Consider the following 26011-nt stretch of genomic DNA (forward strand, 5'->3'; position numbering starts at 1 on the left):
CAGTATAACTCTCGCCATTGACACATTGCGGATGGCGAATCGGCACATTTGGACATGCCATCTGGCATTAACGGCCCTCTCACACGATTTGGCTGTGAACCTTACTCCCCCCCCTCCCTCCCTCACCCCCAGGAGGGTTGTTCTGGTACACATGCTGCACCCTACACATGCAAGCAAAACCTATTCTGGAGCTCCATTCATTCACACACATAAACACACACGCACGGACGCACGCATTTCACAAGCGTGGATTACACATTCAGCCCGCCACCCAAACACACACACGCACGCACACACACACTAACACACAAACACACACACGGGTGCACGTGTAGCCACATGCACGTACGCACTCTTCACTGCTAGAGCCACAACCGCGTCTTGCAGTCATGTCAGTGCCTCCTGGCTATTAATGGGCAATCACCATGGCAACCAGTGTCATGTCACGAGTAGCAGGTCACCTGGAAGTCTGCCATTTCCCTTCCTTTCTTTCTGTTTTTTTTTTTTTTCTTCAATTCCCTCACGGAGCAGAGAAGACGGGAGGAGAGGAGACCGAAAGGAAGACAACACGGGATGGTTCATAAGTGTAGTAGATGCGAGTAGGAAGCGAGTCTCTAGACCCTGGAGTGCAGACAGCCTCCTTCTCACCCTTCGGCTATGTTCCACAGATGTGTCCCGACGCACTCTGTTTGCTCTTTGCTCTCAGTCTGATCTAAACCCAGAGCTTTTAAATGTAAATGTCTACGTATCCTCTTTTCATCTGTGCCTGAGAGTGTGTGTGAGCATCAGAACGAAGGTGAATGGATCACGTTTTGCCATTTTTTTTTTTTGCATTAATTCTCTATTAGCATTTAAATGAACGCTAACATCTTCCACCCCTCCCTTCCGTTTTTCCCTCTCCGACGCATCGCCTCTAACTCCTGTGTTCTCGCATCCTCCCCCCAGATTCGTCGCCCTCGACCCCGGTGCCCGCGGACCCCGCCTCGTGCCCCCCTCCTCCCCCCGCCTTGCCCTGGCCCATGGCGGTGGTCAGCGGGAACGGCGGCAGAGAGGCCGGGAAGTACTGCTGCCTGTGCGGAGCCTGGTTCAACAACCCCCTGATGGCCCAGCAGCACTACGAGGGCAAGAAGCACCGCAGGAACGCGGCCCGGGCGCGCCTCCTGGAGCAGCTAGCGGGCAGCCTGGATGCCACGGAGAGCACAGGTGATGAAATGAAGGGCAGTGAGGGTGTCGTGAGTCCGTACGAAGAAAGACGATACTTAGTAAGAAACTCCACCGCGTCCAAGGGCCCTTTACGTTTAATTAAATCAATCCTCCCTTACCTCAACCTCCTCTCCCGTCCCATTATATAATCTATAAAGAATGAAAGTCAAACAATACGGCTGGAATTACCTCTATAATCAACCTTTATAGATTTATAGGAGGAGGAGGAGGTCATCGTAATCAATCACATAGTAAATTAAATATCTTGTGTTGCCGTAACTGTAGCAGGACCCAAGAGGCCACGACTGACCCATATCAACTTTATGGAAATGTTAGGGTTAGGGTGACGCACTTGAGCACTTTGTAAGAGGTGTTTACTGGGTAAATAATCTTTAGCGATCATCCGTCAACCCGAGCGAGCGTTTCCCCCTCTCCGTGACCGACTGGGAATCTCGACGGAACTTGGACGCGTTTCTCGTTCCGTTTGCCAGCCTAACTCACCATGCCGGTCGCCCGAGGTTGCGGATTGCTCATATTACAGCATGGCTTTCACACTTGTTAGTGCTGGCATTGCGATATGTAAAAAAAAAAAAAAGGTCGGCTCGCATGGTGGCATGCTTGAGAGATAATGGCGAAGGCTCACGCGGCTAAATAGGAGCACGTTACAGACAGACACATGAATGATGTCAAGTAAACAGTTACCGTGGCGAGTCCTGGTTTAAAAAATTCTACATCTGTCTCCTTCTCCTTAATTCTCTCCCACGCTATCACCACTTGCACATGCACAAATGTAGGACGCAGCCTCACGTGCTCAAACCCGCATCCTTGCCAGCGCGGCATTCTAATAAAATTCTGAAGCGTTTCTGGCACGGCATCGGCCTTTTCCATTTCTGGTTCCTGTGAGTGACATCATCTCGCATCGCGCTACAGCAGCTTGCAGCACAACATGCGCACGGGTGCCACGCAGCACCTCTAACGCACGCAGCCTCGGCCAAACACATGCGAATCCTCGGAGAGCCGGAGCGGCGCCGTTTTTTTCCCCGCACGCGCTCCAGGTGCCGTGACACAAGCCGTCATCTCAAGGAGCCAATCACATTAAAAGCGTGAGTCATGTTGCCGCCTACACTGGCTCCGAGGCTCTAAGCGGTGTCACGTTAGATTTTGTCCTCTATCCACGCACCGCGACCCAGATCCCACAATCTGAGTTTTCCACTTCGCAGGAGGATTCTGACTCCAAATCTCATGTAAAATGTAAAATATACAAACAGAGAGGGTTTTTTTTATTTTGTCCGATCGAAGATATTCGGTGAAGAGTGACTGCAAACACTTCTACGCGTCTCCTCTGGAAGGGCACTGAACTGGTCTAAGATGTTTTAAGTGAGCTGACACAGTCTATTTTACGTGCCATCAATCACGTTTTTTTTTTTTTGTTCCAGCGGCTTGGGTCTGAACCGCTTTGTTTGACACAGAACCATTTTGCTGTCGGGACTCCTTTGTTCTTCAGTTCAACACATTTCCGTCGGTGCGGTTCTCACATCTGATTGGCTTTTATCGCCACTTCAGGTGTGAAGTCACAGGTGTGTTGAGTGTAATCTCACAGGGGGAAGGGGGGGGTCGGACGGGAAGTGGCGGATGAGCTAAGCGTGTGTGTGTGTGTCTCTGTCAAACAGAGAATTCAAAAACCTTTAATTGTCCAACAATGGAGAAATTGCAGTTTGAAACAGCATACATAGCATAGCGTACAAAAAAATAGCATTGGCATATATACAAAAAGTATTGAATTGCACACATAATGATTGGCAGATATTGCACAGCATTGTACACAATAACCTTGAGGTGCAATAGTACTGCACACATTACCAATGTTCAGCAGCAGGAAGGAAAGACCCTCCGTATCTTTCCTCCACACAGCGAGGGTGAAGCAGTCTGTCACTGAAGCTGCTCCTCAGAGCTGTCAGGTCGCCCTGCAGGCGGTGGTGCTCACCGTCCAGCACGGATGACGGTTTAGCCACGTCCCTCACTGGGAGCGTCCCAGGACAGAGCCGGACTTCCCGGCGACCTCGTCTCCAGCTTCTACCTCTCCCTCTCTGTGACGCTACCGTTCCAGCGGACGGCCCCGTCCCTCATCGCCGTCCCCGTGACCTCCTTTTCATTCTGTCGTGCTGTGCGCTCTTTCCCGTCGTTATTCCTCGCGCCCCCCCTCCCCCCCTCCCGCCGCTCGCCTCGTCGTCGGCTGCCGCTGTAGCTATTTGCGTGTGAACGAGCGTGTGCATGCGCCACGACCGGCCGTCATGTCTCATCTGTCTTCCTCATTAGCTCCCCACGAGGCACAGGTGAATTATTTACACGCCAGCGTCCCCTCCCTCCTCCGAACTACGGCTACAGAATATGCCTACTGTATTTCTCCGGTTGTGTCATATTCGTGATACTGACCTTTACTTTTTTTTTTTTTTTACTTTTACCTGCATATTCTGACTTATCCCCTCCATCGCCCATAACCAAAACTAATGTCACAAAACCCCCTCAAGACATTTGTGCAGACATTGCTCTTTAATGCGTTTTGATTTTTTTTTTTTTTTGGAGTAATTGCACAGAGCAATGGGCACAGGGGTGATTCTGCACGACTAGGTGCCAGACTAAACCCTTGGAGATGGATCACGGAGGTGGGTGAAGTGGATGCTGTGTGTGTGTGTGTGCGGTGGTGGTGGAGGAAGGGGGGGGGCCACAGACGAGGGATGGAGCCCGGCTGACTCGGCTGTGTCGTTACATAAATCACGACAGGGGGGGAGAAACCCCTGAAGACAGAGCCAGCGCATTGTCTGCGCTCTCCGGAGACTGAGGGGAGAATTAGAGGCGGTGAGATAAGCGTCTAGGACTGGAGGACGCGTGTGCGTCTGTGTGTTTGCGCGAGAGGACCCGGGAGAGGGCGAAGTACCAAAGCAGAGAGAAAACTGCGTGTAATTGATGGCTGTGGTTGAGTTGCAAGACGGAGCTGACCTCCTCTCCCGTGGGACGGCGCTCGCTCTGACACAGTCGCGCAATCGAGCCTGCGAGACGTGCACACGGTGTACTGCGGCGCAACGTAGACGTACGAGACTAAACATTTTTGTATTATTATGATTAATAAATACCCAAAGAGACTTTGCATTGAATACATTATTCATCAGCTCACACAGTCACAGGCTGGTGGTGGGGAACTGCCTCAGCAGTAGTCACAGCTGCCCTGGGGCAGACCGGCGCAAACATGGCTGCCGATCCGTGCCCACGGCCTCTCCGACCACCACCCAACATCACTCACTCGCCATCATCCAGCGAGGAGCAGGCTGGGTTAAGTGCCTCGCCCAAGGACACAAAAGTGTCAGGGATGGGACTGTCACTGGACGACCGCCCTGCCTCCTGAGCTACTGCCGCCCAGTAGACTTGAAAACGTTCCAAACTATAGACGCGGGTCTTGAAAATCATATACTAATGAAATATTGAAATAAAGATTTAACTCCTCTCAGCTTCTCGGACCATTTCAGCGTTCTTCAGTTCGCCGTTTAAATTTTAACAGCCCGACGTGAACGTTATGCTTCGGTCTCGCCTCTTGTGTCTTTCCCAGACAACAGCAAACAGCTGTTTCCTCCGAACGCTAAGCCAACTGCCTGTCCAGCTGCAAACATTAGACAAAGTTAGCAGCTCCCCGGTGAACGTAACGCAGCATTTAGCAGTTAAAGAACCGGAAATGTCCCTCAGGAGTTGGTGGAGACCAAAAACGGAGCCAAAGCGGAGAGAATGCTGGATTTGACCGGAAACAAATGCATGCTATTGCTGCGCTGTCTATGCCAGAGGTGTGGGGAAGAAAGTGTAAGGAAACAAATTACCATTAGGTTGATGACGATTAGGGTAATTATGTAGCCATTTTGTCTTTACAGCTTGTTTCCACTGCATGGAAAATAAATTGATTGTTGCTGCTGTACTTGGCATATTTAGTTAAAACGGTCAAAGCAAGTTCATACTTTCTCATTAATTATTTTTAATAACTTTAAGAATCATTAGTCAATTGCAGTGGGACAAAGAACACATAACACAAACTAATGAACTGAAGCAAAACTCAGAACGTTGCTTGCGTATGCTAATTCTTTTTTGTCTAAAACAGATGGTCTCTCCAGCTACTGTCACATTGGCTGCATAACAGATCAGTCTCTCTATAAGTCCTTCAAAGTTTGTTGGTGGAATTCCACTCGGATTCCATCGCCCAACGCTCAACCCCTCTCTCCGCCGTGGTATTTGTGATATATTCCTGGGAGAGGAACTGTCAAGCCCGTTACTGCAGACATTTTCAGTTTTGATTGCATCTCAGTGGGCTTCTTTTTGGATTCAGTTCATTTTTAATCTTGCAAAGCGCATGGTAAACTAATGATGTGCCACGGCACAAAGGCTCAGAGATAGTGAGAATACCCAGCTATGAATAAAATTACACGTGAATGAGGGACATTTTGGGTTGCCACATAGGACAGGAGATGGAAAACAAAACAAACTGCTTGGAATTATGCATATGTGACGTGATGATCAGTGGGCGTACGGTGTGATTAAGGATAATTTCCTCCCTCTGTGTATTAACTGTAAGAGGACTCAGCCTGGCCACCAACGGACAAGCAAGTGTGCGGAAATCTTTCTTCACCTCCCTCCATGTATTAAAACCAGCCCGCACGAAACCGTACCCCACAAACGTCGCTCCTGACCGCTACCTGAAATCCCTCCGAGACCCACAAACAAAAGGGGCAGCAGTTACGACTTGGCAGAACACCCTAACGGCGCAAGCCACAAATATCATGCTCCAAATGGGTCGTTAACGTTGCCCGAGCCGAGGCGAAGTGAAAAAAGCTTAGGTTTAAATACATCCGCCGTCGAAAACTGCGGGAGGAATTGCTACGCCACGAGGCTCTTTAAACCATTTTCTGAACATTCTGAGCGCAAAACGCAGCTCATTACTTTTTCCTGACAAGCGTTTAGGCTCAACATACCAGCAAAGCCAGAAGGCTCCGCGCATTCACACAAACAGCTCCACACCCACCGCCTCGGCTCATCTCGGCCCGTCTTTTCTCTCTCCCTGGCATGTCTTCGTGTGTAATTAACAAGGCTTAGAACACCCTCACAAATACTGCACAGGCTCCCCCCCCCACCCCAAAAAAAAAAAAAAAAAAAAAAGCACATATTCACCACCCCGAGCTCCGCGCTGTCACTTGCGCGCACACTTTTCCTGCATGTAATTAACATGGATTAGGGCACAGCGTGCTCTTGCGCCAGAACCGCTTTATTAACCAAAAAGTATCGGCGCACGTGTGTGTGTGTGTGTGTGTGTGCGTTTGTGGACAAAAGACTGGCACAGAAACAAACTGCAGCATATTGTGCATCAGTGCTACTCGGCCAGGCAGCGGGGAGGTGACATCAATCAGGCTAAAAGCGAGGAAGCTGCCTTTGTCTGCACGAGCACACACGAAACACACTTATGTACAAGAATAGACCCCTTTGTGTCATCCTCGCGGCAGTATGGAATTAGGCGGAAGAGAAAGGGAAGGAAGAATGAGGCGGGCTTATCATTTCTTTTCCAAACGATCTCTCCTCCAATGAGCAACCTTTCTCGTTTACACGTTTTTGACACGTTTCCCCTCTTTCCCGCGCACACCTGGGCTTATTTATTAGCTCCTAATAGATGGAAAATATCAACATTTAAGCCAAGACGGTAGTGCTAACTCCAGGCAACTAATTCATTCGTGGCGTTCTTGTAAATGACTGCTTGTCCCTTAATCACCCCAGAAACAGACGAAGCGGCTCCGGAGGCAACAGGGAGTGGATATGCCACATTATGCAGCTCTAGCCCAGTCCAAATGACTTCCGACCGCTCCTAACTCTATTCCAACTTCGTCTCCCAGCATACTTCACCAATTACCACCCGAGAAGGTCAAAAGGTGATGGAACGCACAGACAAGTCATAAATCTCAAGGACAGTAATGACAGCGGAGAAAAGGGCACACAACCACACGCGCTTTCGGCTGCAGCGCACACCTAAAATTACACACTCATCGTCAAAAATGATGCACCATCAAGTAGAGGGGTGGGGGGCACGGTCAAGCTGAGGGGGGGAAAAGGCTCCCAGCAATTAAATTTTGACTGTTTCGTCATGCAAGTGTCAAGGTTGATCATCTCTCGTCTGGGTGCAGTCTCGCAGCGACGTCTCTGCAGAGTGCCGAATGTGAGAAAGCAAAAAATAGCACCTCATTGTATCCCTGACAGGAAAGTACACAGCCAATTATGCCTCGCCGCTGATTGCCCTACCCTCGCGGACACAGAGAGCATTTCCCCTGCCCTCGTGAAAGAAAGGAGGTTTTAAAAAACCGGCGCTGCCCCGCTGCAGCGACCGCGCGGGTAAGCGGATTTTGGGGGTGGACGTGCATCATGTTTTCTGTGGTCATTAAACCCCAGCATGCACTTTACATCTCTGCGGCGGCGCGATAACTCATTATCCGTCTCCTCTCCTACATCTTTCCATACGCGTCACATTTTTATTTTTTTTTTCTCCCCGAGAAATGTTGTCTTTTCACTTGTTCACCAGCTCCCCACCAAATCTCTACCTCCTCCCCCTCCCCCATCGGCACATCCATCCTCATCGATCTATTTTTGGGCGTTCATCGCGACCACCTGCAAACCCTCTAATTAGTTAACATCTGTGTCTGATCTGCTCCATCTGAAGCGCGCATTCACCAAACCGAATAAGAATGTGCATACGCGCACAGCCGCACTCGCTAGCACGTCGCACAAAAACCCACTGCTCTCTCCTCCTTTCACAGTGTCCTAATTCTTCTGTTGAACTCTGCTCAAGTTCAAGTTTTATAAAGGCACCCTCACACACACACACGCACACACATATACGCACAGTGAAAAAGAAGAAGAAGAAGAAGAAGAAGGCGCTGATCTCAGGATCTAAAAATGTAACCGGTTTTCTGCTAATGATTAGCCGAATCAAATATCTTTCCAGATGCACTCTAATTAGGAAAATTGCCCTGCACTGCTCGGTGTAAAAATAAGCCTGTTACTTAGTGTCAGTTTGGATTTTTATTGTTTCTCATGTCCGCCTCGCTGCTCCTTGCCTGTGATCTGGATGGCAATAATGATGAAAGCTTTTAAGGATGATTATGAACCAGGCTTATTAAACGCGCCCTCGCAGTTAACAGTCGTACCTGTGTGGTTTTTGTGTCTCTGCAGGGCTGCGCAGTAGCTACTCCTGCAGCGTCTGCAGCGTGGTCCTCAACTCCATCGAGCAGTACCACGCACACCTCCAGGGATCCAAGCACCAGAACAAGTGAGTGCGACCTACTCTTTCAGCGTTTCAGACGACCAGATGGGTGGTCAGTCGAATGGGGACGGACTCGCGCAGCAGCAGTCGTGGTGTGAGATCGGGCAAGCTGTGAGCGTCACTCTTGCGGTCTCTTCTTTCAGCGAGGTTTCACGTGCACAAACTAGAACCACATCCTGACTATAGGATCATACACACACCAATCATTCGAAACATTAAAAACACTGCCAGGAGAAGTAAATGATATTGACCATCTTGTAATTGAAAACCAAACCAGGCACCCCCACCCCACAAAAATGGTTTAGGAACAGCTAAAAAAACATGAAAAATAGCACAAGGTGTTGGCCTCCATATTCTCAAGATCCCAAACTGACAAAGTGTCTGTGGGATGATCCACAGAGGCCCCAAAGGCCCCCACTGAAGGCAGACCGCCACAATATTAGGAAGGTGGTCATAATGTTATGCCTGATCAGTAAGTAAGTGTTAAAATGTGCAGGATCTGTACACATAACAGTGAGCCGTGTAAATGACTGTGGCTCAGACTGCGGTAATACAATAGAAATAATACAGAGTTCCTCATTATAAAGGATGGAAGTAGCACAATCAGATTTAATCATTTTCATTACTGATTTTAGAAAAGTTTAATCACAGCTCACACACGGGAAATTATGCCCACCAGCGAGAAGAGACTCTCATATGAAACAGTTACATTTCATGCATTTGCCACGAAATAGCTGTGAGCTTGGTTACAGGCAGTTTTAGTGGTGTGAGTCCACGTGCGTGTACGCCCCCTCTCCAAATTTAAAGCAAAGCAATGGAGATTAAGTGTGTTATGACTGTAACACTTGTCAGATAAAAGTGGGCTCGAAGATATAATAGTGTTATTGCAGCTGCATTTTTTTTTCTCCAATTTGTCTTTCTTTCCTTTTTTTTTTTTTTTTTTTTTAACAGGGTCGAGGCAGCTGAAAATTTGCTGTGTTTAACCACCCTGCAGCATAACATGCCTCGGCTGAACACACCAAACTTCTGCAAACAAGTTAACTCTTAGACAGAGAATGGTGGGTGTAGTGAGAAAAACAACAGCAATAACAATGATGAAAGAGGGAGGAAAAGAGGGAGGATGAGACAGAAGCGGAAAGTAAATAACAGGAAACATTTTCTTTAAGCCGAGGGTAAAATCCAAATGCTGGTATGCATTGGTCTAAAAATGTATATTGTTTATATATATTGAAAACATGCTTTGTAAGCCACACAATATACTGTCTTGTCACGAGTTGTAATAGTCATTTTTCTACAGTCTACACATAACTTCACCAACTCAGCCCCTACCCCTGTTTTTGAGATTTACTGTTTATGAGGAGCTAAATTCAGCCAAATGAAAAACGACATATAGCTTTTTTAAGTACTGAAGTGCCAGGTATTTATTTGTGACATCTGAGGGTCACATGACTCCCCTGAGTTAGAGTCCAAATGGCTTTGGTTTAGCTTTGTTTCAAACACACAGTTTGGATATAACCTGGATATTTTAGAATCTCTACTCGCCATATTTCAAACTAAACTTAGCACTTGTGATCAAACCATATGAGTTGAACCCATAGACTGTATATAAATATGGACAAAGCGTCCCCTCTCACTTGCATTGATCAAGTTGACACTAGGGATTCCAGCGATACGGGCGGCGCCATCTTGTGAGTTTGGAGTCTGTGCAGTCCGGTCTGAGATGAAGCCACGTGGAGCTGCGTCGATGCCACATCCACACATCCAACAAAACTCACTTATGTTTACATTTGATTGATATTGTCTTCTACTCTACTCTACCTCCACTACTTACAAAGAAAGGTTTGATTATATATTATACTTATTTGTTTGTTTCCTAGTCTCACAGTCCTACGCGTTGGCGTCGCGCTCATCACGCTGTCATGTATCTGACGTGTACTTTTGTGTTTTAGTTTGGTCCAAGTCGCAATCATTAACATGAAGGGGGCGGTGCTTACGACCTACTGCATCCAGCCACCAAGGGGAGCTCCTCTTGCTTCGTCTTCACTTTAGAGTAGCTGTTCTGTTGTCCATCTTTATTTACAGTCTATGGTTCAACCCATCAGCATCGTGTGAGGAACTGCTGACAGTGGTGGGCATGTGTCAGTCTACTGTGACAACAAGAGAGACAAAAAACAACACAAAGAAATGTCCTCACTAAGGCTGCAAAAATGGCATGGTTCTGGGTCTGGTGCCTCAGGTTAATAATAATGTGCTAAAAATACAAGAAAGGCATTTAATCTAGTTTTAAACAAAGTTGTAGGACTGAGTAATGACTCAGTAATTAAGTTTTTGCAATGCTTATTGTAATACTCTTCTAAAATTAAAGACACAAAAATAATATGTGCAAGTGGCTGATGCCTGGGCTACTTTACAGGGCGGGTACAGAGGAGAAAATGTTGCTGGGATGCATAGATAAGTTTAATCCAAAATAGAACAGACAAACATTTTTTTTATTATTATTTTACCTCCAGTGCTATCTGTCCATTCAGAAAGCTTCCACGTGATTTATGGAGGTGCAGGGAGACTGCAGTGGCTCAGTAGAGAAGAGAAATATCAAACAGAATTGAAAGCCCACCTGATGTACTATGCAGAAGTTTATGTGTTTTTCTTTAACTCTTTGGTTGTTAGAAAGTCTTCAGGAAAACTCCTTGACAAGTTCTAGGAAACTTTGTGTTTGGAAGGAAATGTTGTCGAGTAGGAAACAATGCTCTGTTGTGTTTTGGGACCAAAGGTCTCGAATGATTGCAGAAGCGGATGCCCGTTAACTGTCACATGCTCCTAAGCAAAAGGCCGAACACCGAGTCCAAGCCTCGACTTTCTCCAGCCAGCCCAGATGGCAGCGTCAGCAGAACCCATGAAAAGTGTGATAGTTGAGTTGTGTAATGTGTCTGCGCAGAGACTGTAAATCGTGCGAACGCGGTGGCTCGTAACTCTCTGCTGTCAGTTTTACTGTCGCAAAGAGGAAAAGAGTGCAGACACACTGAAAGAGTCATGTTTATGAGAGGAGACGAGAGAGTAAGCAAAGACTGATAGACTGATAGGGAGCAAGCGCCAGAGACACGGAGAAGCAGATGGGGAGACACATCGAGTTTGAGGCGGAAGCGAGAGAAATAAAAGCGGTGGCAAAAGGCTGAGGTAGAGTTGACAAAGGGAGACAGGTGGACATGGAGAAACGCACACAGAGCCTGGATGTACTGGAGACCGAGAGTTTTTTTTTTCTGCAGGGTTTAAATTTCTTTAAATTGAACCAGAGGGAAGAGTCAGATAGATTGAGAGCAGGCCTGGAGTGGACAGTGAGGTGAACCCACCGGCGCTGACAGCTGCAGGGTTTAGGATGGAGAGAGTGGAGTCACAAGGTGGCAGGGGGATTTAAGACGATACTGATGGGTCACTGGATAGAGAAAGTCCCTCAGCCACTGCAGTGGTCTGAAATTCGGTGAATTTTGCGAGTGGAGTGTGCAGAGCCGAGTGTTTGTTCGTATCATGAGCTGCGGCGTATTGGAAAGCTGGGTTTCCATAAAAATGAAATTTAAGCAAACTTTTTAAATGTGCATCGACTAATTTGGAGTTAACCAACTAGGCTGTGCAATGTCAACAGAAGGTGGTGGTACTGGCTACATTACCCATGGCTGTAATAAACAGAGTAGAAGAAGAAAACCACAGCCAAACTCCAACTACAGCCAAATGTTCCTTGGCCATTCCTAAAAGAAAACTTGACAGGGCGTCAAGAATTTGTACAATCTTCATCAGCCATATAAGCCAGTAAAAGATATATTTAATGTTGTCTGGTGAGGAAATTTAACTCTTAGATTTAACTGATTGGGTATGTAATTATTCTCCACATCACAACTTATTCAGGAATGGTTTCATTATCTTTCCTACCATTTCTAATGCGATGAAATTACATAATAATATGATGATGCCAACATGCCGGACTGATAGCGGATGGATTATGAGTGGGTAAAATAATAATAGCCTTCATCATTAATAAGGAAAATGTTAGCGACTTAAATGTGTTTCACTTATTTATTTGATTTCTTTGAAGTGTTTTTAGGCATGAGTTACCAGACATTCATAATTTTATTTTCCGGATAATAAATCTGTCAGCTGTTTTCGGGCAATTGTGACGCCACATTCGTTTTACAGGAAAAAAAAGATAAGACGAGGTTTTGCTGTAAATATATTTGTGCTATTACTATCATAACACCACAGAGGAATAATGGTAATGTGTGACTCGTCCTCGGTCTCTAAATGGGAGGAAATGCTTAATTGTGGTGGGTGGCGGGTGGGTGATTTATGCACACATGTGGATTCGGATGACATTAGGGCCAATCCCACAAATCACTAATGGCTATCGTGACGTTTGGAGCTGAAGCGCGTCTGTGAATAACGGCATACTTCACATGCAATTTCATATGTTTACATGTAGTTAAATAGCAGAATAGTAATTATGTTTGACCAGTCAGAAGCGCTGGAAATCAACTGCTCTTAATGGTACAATGACGTGGACTGACAATAAAACGCAGGCGAGCGTGTACTTCCAAAGCCCTGGATCTTCGCAGACTTAGCAGAAACACATGCTGAATTCTCAAGTCCGCGAGAGTGTACACTTACACTGGAAATAAGTCTTCCCAGCTTTGTTGCACTGCTGCATCGATCCTCTGGGAAACAGAACAAGACCGAAGGTTCCAGCTCATCAGCCTTCGTCCGGCCACTCAGGTGAAACACAACACGGGTACATGACTGTCTATTAGGAACGACTTTGGGCCAAGTCTCTGTCGCTCTCATTTCCTACCACTTCCTACATCAACGTGCATCACATATTAGCCTGTAGCGTGGTGTGAGGGCATGAAATGATGGCCAATAAAGGCCCATCGCATCATGTTGCGCTGCACATCGTGCAAAGCGTCAATGCGTGTTAACACACTCATGAGTGCACACATACAACCACAAATAAGACGCCTATAAAGTGCTGCAAATGTTCCGTGTGCAACTTTGGGCTGGCTTTCAGAGCTGGCAAATTTTCCTTTAAGAACAAGCTGCCAAGCTGAAATGTGCTTTGTATTTGTGTATATATGTGACAAAGAAGCTACTTGGATTGTCCAATTCACATGTCTGGGTTATTTACTAGGGAGGACAGGACTTTTCCAAAGTCATGCGCAATCTTCCACCCTAAGTTTGTGTCTATGCATATATGTGTGCGTCTCTTCATACCGAGGATGAGCTTTGGCTTGTGTAAGGAGCTTTCCAGCGGAGACGAAAGCGCCTCCGACAGCGGCAAGGGATTAGCTCTCACCGAAGAAACATCCATGAAAACTCCGTGTGCGCGGCTATTTGTGTTGGTCTGTGTGTGCGAGCGTGCGATGTTTGGCTTTGGGAACATGTCATCATAAAAAATAAAAAAAAAAAAAAAAACAGATTCCTCTATTCTTTAAACAGCTGGATGCATCTATCTGCCAGCTCTCCTTATCTGTACCGAGCATCTGCTTCATGCGCGGCCGGCTGCAGGTCATTTGAAACGCTGCAGCCTTCACACTGCGCTCCAGACTGGCTGCTGTAATTGGACCTGTACTGGATGATAACAGCAGAGATATAACTACGTCAACTTGGCAGAACATTTTCACAGTTTACTGCATGTTGCAATTAAGCCAATGCACTTAGCTGGCCGGCAGACAGCAGACGCAAGACGGCAGAGGACGGGAGACGGAGCCGAAGCAGAGAGGAGAAAATGAAATGTTGGCTTTAGGTAGAAAACAGTGAAAAAAAAAAAAAAAGGAACGTAAGGCCGTCAACCGACAGCAGCTGAAGCACTTTTATCTTTTACCAGCCCCGCTGCTGTGTAAAATCCTGTTCCTAGTGATGACTGTAAGCTCTCATACGGCAGGTAATTTGATATGTGGGTATAAAAGCTATACAAGTCAGAGTCAAGGTAACAAAGCAGGAGTTCATCCTTGTAGCCACCACATCAGAGGTTTGTGTCGAGGTTTCTTTAATACAGAAATGCATTTATTCTTTTAGTTTTGTAGTTGCAGCCTCGATATGAACTCCGATAGGGTAATATTCACTAAGCTGAAACCAACGATTACTTTTTCTATCGATTAGTCATTTGATTTAGCTAACAACTATTCATTTGGAGAACTGGAACCATTATTCTTTTCAACATTTTATTCAAATATTAACTTTTACCTCATGATACTATTCATCACAACAAGTTCATGGATTTAGTTTATGGAAAAAAGATTTATGCTGCGTCTGCCTAATCAGGAAAGTCAATCTTTCATTAATTAGCATAAATAGTATCAATGATTTAGCTTTAATGGCTGGTGCTTTCAGAGTAATTTGAAATGCACCTGTATAATTCGTCTGCATGGACTGGAGTGTAAATTACGGGAAATCAATATTGTTCAGTTCTATGGGTCAAAAACAAACTGTTTACAACTTGCAAATATACTGGAATGCAGCGTTAACATCTTCGCCATTAGCATTCAGTCTCTAGAGCCATTAGCATTCAGTCTCTTCAGAGGAGGACAAAATGAACCCTCAACCAACAATCAGACAAAACTCACTGTAAACCTTCAGATACGGACTATTTCAGACATTTTATCAGAATTCCCGCGCATTTGATAATTTATTTTTCAGCATCCCTGGCAGCAGGAGGCGCTAAAACTGGAAATGAATGGAAACATTGCATGTGTTTATAGAACTTCCGTCCATTACGTTAACTAGCTGTCACAATATTAATATTTATTCTCCTTCATGTGTGTTATACGCTGATCAGGAATAATATTATGACCAACTTCCTAATATTGTGTAGGTCTGCCTTGTACCTTGTACCCAAAACAGTTGGGACTCATCAGGGAATGGACATGGGCCTCCTGAGGGTGTCCTGTGGTGTCTGGCAACACTGTATTGTTTTTGGGGGGTTTTGGGTCCTATAGGTAGAGGGTACTGGATCAGGCTTGTTCCAGTGCATCCCACCAATACTTGATCAGTTTGGGATCTAGGGAATTTGGAAGCCAGGTCAATACTTTGTGCTGCTTTTCATGTTTTTTTTCAGTTGTTCCTAAACCATTTGTGTGTGTGTCTGTCAGCACTATGGTACAAGGTGCCTGAGATGTTTTAGTCTATTTATGTCCAGACGAAATCACAAATTCTGCCTTTTTGTCACATTTTCACACCATATGTGCCATTTGACCTTTCTCAGGTACCAGTCTGTTAGTTTTACTGATGTATCACTAAATACAAATACAACAGTTTTGACTCATTCAGTCAGACCGTGTTTAAGAGGAGCCCTTCAGCAAAACTCAAATGAGAATATCTCGACAACCTATTGGTCATTTTTAATGACTGACACCTTCATCGACCAATCAGAGTCTAGAGAATCGAACACCATGCTGAAATTTACCATAGCAACCACCAACGACAATCCAGAGCGAAAAAACTGCATAATTAGCTATAGGCCAGTGGACCGGTGACGAGGCAGTGGCTTTTAATGGATATGATATTGTTCATGTGCACGTCGCTTTGTATAATTGCATGGCCTTTGCCTTTCGACCGCTTTTTCGTTACACACTCTCACCTTTAAGTGTCTACATGCACATAGCGTGTACTTGCGTATGATGATATTAACGTAGGCCCCCCAGGATTACGATGACAAGACCCGGGGCAATCCATTTAGCCTTCTCACCCTGGTAATTATTCAGCGTCGGTATCACAAAGAACACACGGGCTACGCACAAACTGCAAAACGGACAAAGAGAGAGGGCGAGGGAGAGAGGGCGAGGGAGGGAGGGAGGGAGGGAGGGTGGCCACGTGTGCGAGAGATTACAGTGCTTAGTGTTAAGTAACTCCGAATGCAAATGGTTGAGTTATCGACCTGCTAAAAGGCCAGGCTTTCTGCATGCATGTGTGAGTGTGTGTGTGTGAAAACCAGTTCTGGTTCAGGCAGGGGATAAGGTTAATTCAGGACCCTTCCCAGTTAGCGCACACACACACACACACACACACACACACACACACACACACACGCAGGCTCATGCCTCACGGCCTCCTCAAAGGCACCTGTCCCCGTCTCCACTCACACCTTCCACCCAGAAATCACACAAACAGACAGTCTCCGTATACGCACACAAACACGCATCCCGCCCCGAGCATCGCTGTCTGTGGTTTTAATAAGGTGAGGTTGGTGAGGGGAGGGAGGGGGTCATGCCTGAATCATGACTCATGTCTCTGCTCCCTCGGCAACTGGGCACTGCTGGACTGTGTACACACACACACACACACGGACACACACGGACACGCACACACAGACCGTGCCAAGGTGACCCTCACATCCTCGCAGCCAACACCTCCCTTGGACGGAGGCACATGGACTCTCTCTGCCCTCCCTCTCACCCATCCTCATATATCTTACAGCCCACATGTGTGTGGCCCTGGGTCACATTTATTGGATTAGTCTATTAACAACTCCATTCACTCACAGACCGTGACCTTTATTTTTCCCTCATCACCTGCTCCACATTATCCTCGACTCTCTCATCTTCCCTGCCATTTCTCACCTTGCCTGGACGGAGTGTCACGATGCAGATTCACTGCGTCGAACAAAGAACGTGCAAAAAGCTGCATCCAAGACTCCCTCGACCATGTTGTTCCCATAGAAACAGATCAGTCAGGGAACATCTTTAAAAAAAATAAATAAATAAATAAAAAAACAATATGACAAATAACAGCGGAACAAACGGCAGCTGGACACCACAAGTTCAAACATATGCTGTGTATGGTACGCACCTAAATTTTAATGCAACAGATTTCTTCCGCTGGCATTATGAAGGTTCCCATCTGCTGCAAAGTTCTACTGGTCTTTTAATTTATTAGCTGACTGAGGAAAGAGGAAACGATCTGCTTCGCTATTTGTCAAAGCAAGAATATCAAACATGAAGCACAAAGCTCCTAAAAGTGAAGATTTACTGCATTTGTACAGTTTTATGTTAATGTCTAAGTGGTCGTCATGCATAGGTTTTTGCCATGGTACGTAGCAAAAAAACAGATTTCAAAAAAAGAAACGGGTGGTGGTGGTGGTGGTGGATGGTGGTGGCCGACAAATGGAGACTGGGCTTTGTGTCCTGTGTTGTACCATTACCATCACATGGAAGTCTAATTATTCCATCCTTTTGGATTGTTACTTCCATATTTAGTCGCTGTTTGGATTGGTGCAGGCCAGTGGCTCCCAGTCTGTGGTCTGAGATCACAGGGGATGATCAGAGCTCACCATCAGTTTCCACCTGTAAAATATGCAAGGCTTAAAGTATTCCGGCGCCATGCTGGATCTCCAGTTGGTGGCGTTTGATCGCAATTTTAAAAAAAAGATCAAAATTTTTGTCAATTTCAAGCAGTAAATTGAGTTCACCTACCAATGAAATGAGAGTAATGCAGCTTTCCCTCCCCAAAATAGCCAATCAGAAGTAGGGTTGGGTCTTGAAAATGCATTGGTTGAGATCCTGCTGCAGCTGATGCTGCATTCCCTGTGACTTGGGAATATTGAGCTCGAATTTATCAAACTCAGAAATGACTGCTTCCAAAATAAAACACAGCTGCTACCAAACCTATTTTTTCTCCTCCAAGTTCATCCTGGAACATAAATGCTATGATATCAGAAGTCTGGAATTTCCTAGTTGGAATATAGAATTTCCGAATTTTCATGAAGGCATTGTCTGAGCTGGCGTTTTGTCATCCAAGTCAGTGTTGTCGGAAAGATGAGTAAATTTATGAGGCTGGGAAAATGTGTCCTAACTGCAAACAAAGGACTTAAAAATAGTAAAAGTAATAATAATAACTAACATTAAATGTCAGGATGTAAAATGTGCAATTTAGAGTTAGAATATAATGTATAGTTGTTTTTGTATAAATTGAAACGGAATTAAATGGTTAAATTGCTAATCGAATAATTCCTCAAATTAATTAATCAATTAGCTTGAAAAATGTAGGCTCAGGATTTTTTAATTTAAGCCCTGAATATGTTTCATCAAGAGATGGAACTGCATAATACTTTGGAAGGTCTAATGGTGCGTCTGTTTGTGTCTGGGGTGGGGGGCTCCAATGAAATAAGGTTGGGACCCACAGGTGTAGGCCATAAAGCTATTATTTCATAAAACTACAGCAGCCATTGGTTCCAGAGATTTTTCATATTTCCACAATGTTTTCCCTCAGGTTTCACATCTTTTTATGTTGTTGCTTTAGTGCAGCTTATCTCTGCTGTCATACTTTTTAAATCTGATCAGTGCAGGTTTGTAGCTTCAGTCCTGTCCTGGATCTCACATATGGATTAATTCATTCATTGTTCGGATGACAAATTTTAACAAGATGATGCAGATACGGCATGTTTTTCCAAGAATATGATAGATCGATATCGAATCTTTCAAATCAAGACATTTCACAATGTTAACTTTTCTTATCTGCAACAACTTCCTCCTGCTTTTTGGCTCCAACTCCATCGAGTCTTGGCCCGGTCGGGCGGTTTTCATGCAATTAATCACCACAGCAGTAGCTGTTTAAACACTGGCCGTTTCAATCACCTTAAAAAATTTAAAAATTCTCCCGTCTGTTGAACTCCTTAAGGAGCAGATGTATCGTTCTACTCTTATGAGCATTAATGCACAGAAAATAAACCGGCTGTTTGAATAAATGCTTAAATTATAGGTGTTACACACATCCAACAACTTTGATTCAGGACTAATTTCTCTCTCTGCCATGCAGATTTCTGCCCCACTCTGTTTCGACTCAGACGTCTCGTCGCCTCCTCGCCGCTACCTGTCCCCCTCCAAGAGAACAATAAAAGCTACCAGAGTCATGCCCTCTCACTCTTCAGAGAGTCCAACGCGCTCGATGAGTCCTGACAGAGCAGACAGGGTGTAGAGGCCACTGTTTTAACAGCCATTACCGGGATAGGTGCTGACAGCTATGGGTGCATGGGTGTCCTCCCTCCCTCTCTCGGCCCGTCTCAGTGTGTGCGAGCTGGGGGGCGGGCAACGCTCCAATTAGGACACAGTGAAGGAGTGGCATTTCAACAAGGACTGAGATGAAAAATTCACTGTTTTGGGGACGTGTTTTTTTCCTCCCGCGGCTCAGAGTGACGACCGCGTGTGGAGGCAAACACCTCATTTGCACTTTGCGAGTGTCTGATATGGTTCGTCTCACTAAAGGTAAAGGGAGACTGAGCTCGCACGGAGGCAAAAACTGAAAATAGAAGAAAAAAAAAAAAAAAAAAAAAAGCCCCTCAAAGAGACAAGGGAAACTATTATACAAAAACTGCTGCAGAGACAAAAGAGGTGAATTACTGTTGGGATTTCTGTTGGCATTTAGACGACGAGAATAAGGAACACCGAGCGCTAATTTAATACCGTCATCCCGGTGATATTGGGATCATCTGCAGGATTTCTCCAGATTTTGTTTCTAAACGTGTGAGGCTGTCAAGCGCCGCGTTGCTTAGCATGATCTTCAATCCAACTTATCTCTTCGCTTTAATTAAATGTGTCGTGTTTGCCTCGGCGGTTGCTTTGTTTCGCGGCGATAAAGACCCAGAATGCAGCCGCGGCGCCTGTCATCACGAAAAACAATCAGCGGCTGGAGATAAAGACCAAATCCACAGTAATTACTGAACCTTAAACATGGAGGTTTACGCTCCCATCTCTTCCCTTTTGTTTTAATTTAGGGTACAGCCAGATAGGAGGCACAATGCGGCGGCTGTAATTATGAGAAGATTGTGAAACAGGATTATTGGTTAATGCTTCACGTGGTGGAGCTGTCACAAAAGGGAATTCTTTTCGCTGCAGCAGATAATAACAAATAATAACAGCAATGGTACGGCATGACATCTCTGCATATTTGTCTTGGTGTATTACCAGTGGGGACTGGGTTTATTGTGTCGCCTATGTTTTATTAAGAATGGCATGAGACGCGGATTTACAGGTAAATGAGATTACTTCCCGGCGACAAAGCGGAGCAAAAAACTGAATATCTCTCTCCCCAGCGGGCTCGGCGCTCCCTGCGGTTAAAGAGCCCTGTCTTGTCGGATCTGCCCATGTCAGAGACAAAACAAGACTAACAAATTCTTTCTTGTGTTTTGTTTTCAGCCTGAAGCAACACCAGCAGTAAGCCACCAAGACAGGCCAACTCCGGAAGGAAGAGGAGACGGAGACAGATTACTGGGTTAAGCAACTTTGGAAAGAAGGACTTGAGAAGTATAAGTGTGTGTGCGCGTACGCGGGCGTCATGACGACCTCCGCGTCCACGTGTCGTCGCGGGCGTGTTAACCTCTATCTTTGATCTACAAATATATCTTTGAGATTTATTCAGCACCTTGTGTTTGACGAGTTCGACACCGACGGCCGCGAGAGGGCGCGCGGCCGCGCATCGCCATGTAAACTCCCGTGTGAACCACAATCCTGAAATTTAAACTGATGTCAGTGCGTCGCCCGGAGCGGTAATAACCGTAACAATGATCGTCATAGAACAGCAGGAATAAAAAAAAAAAAAAAAACTCTGCAGCTAGCCGTCCCCCGCGTGCTCTGACAGTGACCCAAATCCGAGCGGAGTCTTCTGCTTCCACGTCACGGGCGCATGCATGGCTCACTCTCAGAACACTCGAGACCCACTCAGGCCCAGACTCTCAAATCCACGGACGAGAAAACTCCCGATGACCTCAGCCATTTCAGACCGCACGCCTTCCATGACTTAACGAATAAAAAGGGTGTCCCGGGTTCGTCGTCCTTCGATGTAGTGCTTCAAGTGGTGGTGGATGTGTCATTTTCGAAAACCATCGTCATGGATTCCGCATAATCAAAACACGGAGACAAAAAAAGAGAGAAAAGCCACAAAAGGGACTTTTAAGGCTCCGGATCTTAAGAGAATCACCACCACTGTTGAAAACATTCCCGCAGCATTAATTAAACAATGATGTCAGACGCAGTTTGGAGGTGACAAACTGGAAATCGTTCTCCGAGGAGGGCAGCATGTAGATAATATTTTTTTATTTGCCGGAGAAGAAGAAAAACTTCACGAACCATGTAGCAGCCACTGTATTATACAACTGGGATGTATAATCCGATGCATGCAAAATGTAAAGCGTTGCATTCACTTGCCTTTTTGAAAACCTGTGTATTGCGCGTTTTTGGCAATAGCGCTGCTTTCTAGTGATAGCTTCGTAAATACATTACTGCACACGCTCGTAAAAACCGGACGACGAGGTCAGGTTTTTAGTGCTGAACCGGCTCCTTCTCGGCATATTATTCACGCTTCAAAAAAATAAAAATAAAGAAAGAAAGGGAAAATCCTTTTGATACCTGGATATTAGGGCGACTCGCTAACATCCTCATGCGTTGTGTCTTCAGAGCGTCTGCGAAGTGAGTGTCGACGATGTTTTGTAGCAGCGTAAAGCAAAGAGAGGACGTGCTCCACTTTTCCTGTGCTGGCACTGAGATTGGCCCTGAACCGCGTTTCTCTCTGAGCTCGGGACTGAAAAGCACAGAACTCGATGCTAGGCTATTACCTGTTCTTTTTATGTTTTTTTTCTCCTCTCTGTAAACGCGTTAAAAAAGTGTTTTTATTTTCCACATTTCATGGCGATGAGTACGAACTAAACGAAGCCCGATAAGTTAAGTTTTTTTGCTTTCTGCAGACATATGAACGAGAAATGGTTTTTATGCAATCACGCTGTATTATTAATAACCATACGATGTGGGGTTTGAAGTGAAGTAGTTTAACAGAGCAAAAAAAAAAAAAAGAAAAAAAGTGTGTAAATAGTAGCTGCAGGTGGAGTTTGTGGTTTAAGGAGTACGGGAGTTTTGTATTTATAGTGTTTATCTGCACTGAGCCGCAGGTGATAAAGGGAAAATGTGTTTCTCATGAATATTCTAGAAATAAATCTATATAAATATGCAGGCACTGGGACGAGAATAAACAGTGTTTTGTAATTGGGAAGTAAACTGAATCAAGGAGTCGGCGAGGACGGACCGCGATGAAGTGTATGGACGATGGTGATGACTTTCACGATTGGAAAACTCCAGTCGCCACAACAGACAGTCCACTCAGAGGAAAATCTGAACTGCCAGCGCATTCATAAAGCTGCCAAAGGGACGACGCAGGACTTCAAACACTGCTGGATTTTTATTTCATTTTATTTTATTTTTTTCTTAATTGCCATAACAAAGCCACAGAAGTCGTTCGGCGTTTTCAGTGTGACTGCACCGGTCTCTGTTCACAGTAGAAATGATGTCTGTGTGTGTGTGTGTGTGTTGATATCACGGTCAGTGTGCAGAAGATGACTGCGCCATGAGTCACGTAATTTAAGCTGATGTTTCGTTCTATATGAGGAGAGATGTATCTATGGGCTGGGGGCGGCGCGATGCGACGCTTGCGGGCGGGTGGGCGGGTGTCTGTGGGAGACTGTGTACCGTGAGCACATTTGTAAACACACCTGATGATGAATACAATGAAGATGACAACTATATCTATTTTCTCTTGTAAAAACCCAGACCTGTGTTTTTCCTTTTTTTCCCCCTGTTTGTTTGTCGCACCACAGCGTCGATGTGTGAAATTTGCTTTTACTGGCGGCGTTCATCTGTTACCACACACAGGCACACGGGCTCGAGCTCTGCAGCAGCATCTAAATTAGGACTTTTTTTTTTTTATTGATATCATCTTCTCTCCATCCCTTTATTGTGTCATTTTCCTTCCCAGTTCTTATTTTACTTCTTTTTCTACTGGGAGCGCCACAGCAAAATGTCCTGTGTAGCATTTTCGACACCAAATTAGAGCGACGGCGATGAGTATTTGTCGTTTTAGAAAACAAAACTGAACGCTGTGAGATCTCTTGTCATCTCGTGTCACAGACCACACAGAGAAGCAGAGCTGAATTTCAGAGTTTCAAAATAACAATAATTACTGAGTTTTTATTATTTATAGTGGTGTTAAAAGCTACAGTCATTATTAAAGGTTTATTTAAAACTGACAGTCAGTACACAAATATACTGATCAGCCACAACATTAAAACCTCTGACTGGAGAAACATTGAGCGTCTTGTGACAATTCAATGTTCTGCTGGGAAACTTTTGGATTTGATATTCGTGTGGATTAATATACCACCCACTCAGAACAGACCAGGCACCCCCACCCCGTAGCAATGACACACAGCCTGACACAGACACACACATAAGAATTGTTCAGGAACAACTCAAAAACATGAAGAACAGCACAAGGTGTTGACCTGGCCTCCAAATTCACTTGATCCCAAACTGATCAAGTATCTGTGGGATGATCCACACAGGCCACTCCCCTCAGTCCACTGCCAGACACCACAGGACACCTTCAGAAGACCCATGTCCATGCCCTGACAACACAACACTCACCTGTCGCTGGTATTTCGTGGCGTACTGTAACCTTCAGACCATGTGGCCCAGAAAGAGTCTGGATCACCTTGGGGAGACCTGGAACTTTGTTCTTTCCTCTTAAAGCACTGATTTAGATGGAAGGGTTGAATAAAATCATAAAGACACACTTAAAGAATAATCAAAACTAAGCAACTTGTGTCTTCTAGCAGACAAGCTCATCTTCGTGTTTCCATCTTCAAAGCAGCATGTCCCACAAAAGCGTGGGTGACTGCTCAGTGTCAGAAGAGAAAGTATGACTATATGTCATGAGTTGATTTACCTTTCACTGAAGGACAGGAAGGACAGACTTGGTCTGAATGTGTCATTTGTGATGAGGAACTCACTAATGACACAAGACAAGTGAGGGTGGAGGAGTCGGGGGTTCCTCAAGGAAAGTAAAAGGTTGGAGGACCAGTGTTGTAATGTAAAGAACACTAAAAATATCTGCCGTTTCTTTACGGCTGCCACCGCCATCCACTATCACCAACCTACAGCGTGACATATGATACAGGCTCGACAGATGTCCCCGTTCCTGTTAGACACACACAAACCATTTCAGACGTGCAGCGGAGACTCTCACCATGGCGACGACTCATCATTAACTCGCACGGAAAAGTGAGAAACGTGAGAAAAGTGAAAAGCTCAGGAGGTGCGATCTGAACTGTGTTTGCGTGTGTTGTTCCGCGAGTGCCGGATCTGAAGGAGAAGATGAAAAGGTTTTATTTTAAGTAGGAAACAGACAGTTTTTTTAGATCACGCTATTATCTTCAAAGCCCTGTTCTCGACATAGTTTTCATTATAACAACGCTGCTTCCGCTTGATGTTGAGAGCAGAAAGTTTGGGATGTGTTCGGAGCACCACCGCAAAAACATTCCTTCCTAAAACTCTTATTTAAAAAAAAATTATAAGGGTAATAAACAGGCCGAATTTCAAGAGTCTCCACAATGGAACCAAATGTTTATTATCTGTTGTCTGATTTCCATGAACAGAAAAAAAAAAAAAAAGTTCAGTAATTGCACGAAACTAGTGCAAGAGAGAGATGAGACAGCATCAGGAAGGAGAAGGAGACTGCAAACAGGAGATTCTGTGCTCTCTTAATGGTCCATTGAAGTCAACAGGAAAGAAGCTAAATAAAACATTGAAGCTGGTGTGATGTCATTTCCACCGTGGTGAGAATACTAGGCCACCACTCCCCTCAGCATGCCACACTGGCTCATCCATATTCACGACCCAATCAGTGCGTCCCCACGTTCTGCCAGGAAGAGTTTTTGAAAAAAAGGTAATCTCTTTAATGTAGGTGCAGATTACGGCGCGGTTTACTTGACCTCCTTCCTTTGAGTCATTAGAACGATCCGGCCCTGGCAATTGAACGAGTAATCATCCCAAAGTGCATCGAGGGGTATCGGTGCCCTGAGAACGAGTGGATCGGATGCTACGGTTTCTGCCGCGTGACCCCGGGAACAAACCGCGTCGTTACGAGGAGCATTCGTTGAAAATGTCAAGATGGAGATACGTCTTCGGCTGACATTTGAAAGGAGATACGTGACACGGGTCACACAAAGCAAAATGTCTTATGGGGGAGATAAGCAGAGTGATTTCATTACTTTACGCCACAGTAACTGAGTCACCCTCACTATATGAACTAAAAGGCTTTCAGGGGGGAAACAACACTGGTTGATATCATTGCAGATTTTCTCCTTCATTCATTTCCAGTTAGTAAATTAATAACAATTCCCGTCTGATGGGACAGGTTACAGTGTCAGTAGGTGAACAGAGAGTGATATTTATCATTCAAAGGGTTTTAAATAACCGCAGAGAACAGACAATAAGAGATGATTTCTCCGTCTTTTTTCAGGTTTTTACATGAGACGCATTATTCCAATGCATTCTTTCACATATACTCCAAAAAATGTCTCTCACTTCCCCCTGTCACATGCTGTGTCTGCATGCTCCCATCCAGCTGTCAGAGCTGGCGACGTGACCCCACACAGCCCGGTAGCAACAAATTTCC

General features: G+C 45.3%; 1 protein-coding gene across 1 annotated transcript in view; it reads left to right on the forward strand.

Moving 5' to 3' along the window:
- The window catches only part of zgc:171482 (zinc finger protein), a 53518-nt gene extending 30414 nt beyond the window's left edge, over positions 1-23104 (forward strand). The window contains exons 5-7 of the mRNA XM_047603977.1: positions 946-1203; positions 8449-8545; positions 20707-23104. Coding sequence (XP_047459933.1) covers positions 946-1203; positions 8449-8545; positions 20707-20728 — 377 coding nt within the window. The 3' untranslated portion in view covers positions 20729-23104. The remainder of the gene's footprint in view (positions 1-945; positions 1204-8448; positions 8546-20706) is intronic.
- The last annotated feature ends 2907 nt before the right edge of the window (positions 23105-26011 follow it).

This window comes from Mugil cephalus, chromosome 13 (genome assembly GCF_022458985.1).
Source record: "Mugil cephalus isolate CIBA_MC_2020 chromosome 13, CIBA_Mcephalus_1.1, whole genome shotgun sequence".
Taxonomy (NCBI): domain Eukaryota; kingdom Metazoa; phylum Chordata; class Actinopteri; order Mugiliformes; family Mugilidae; genus Mugil; species Mugil cephalus.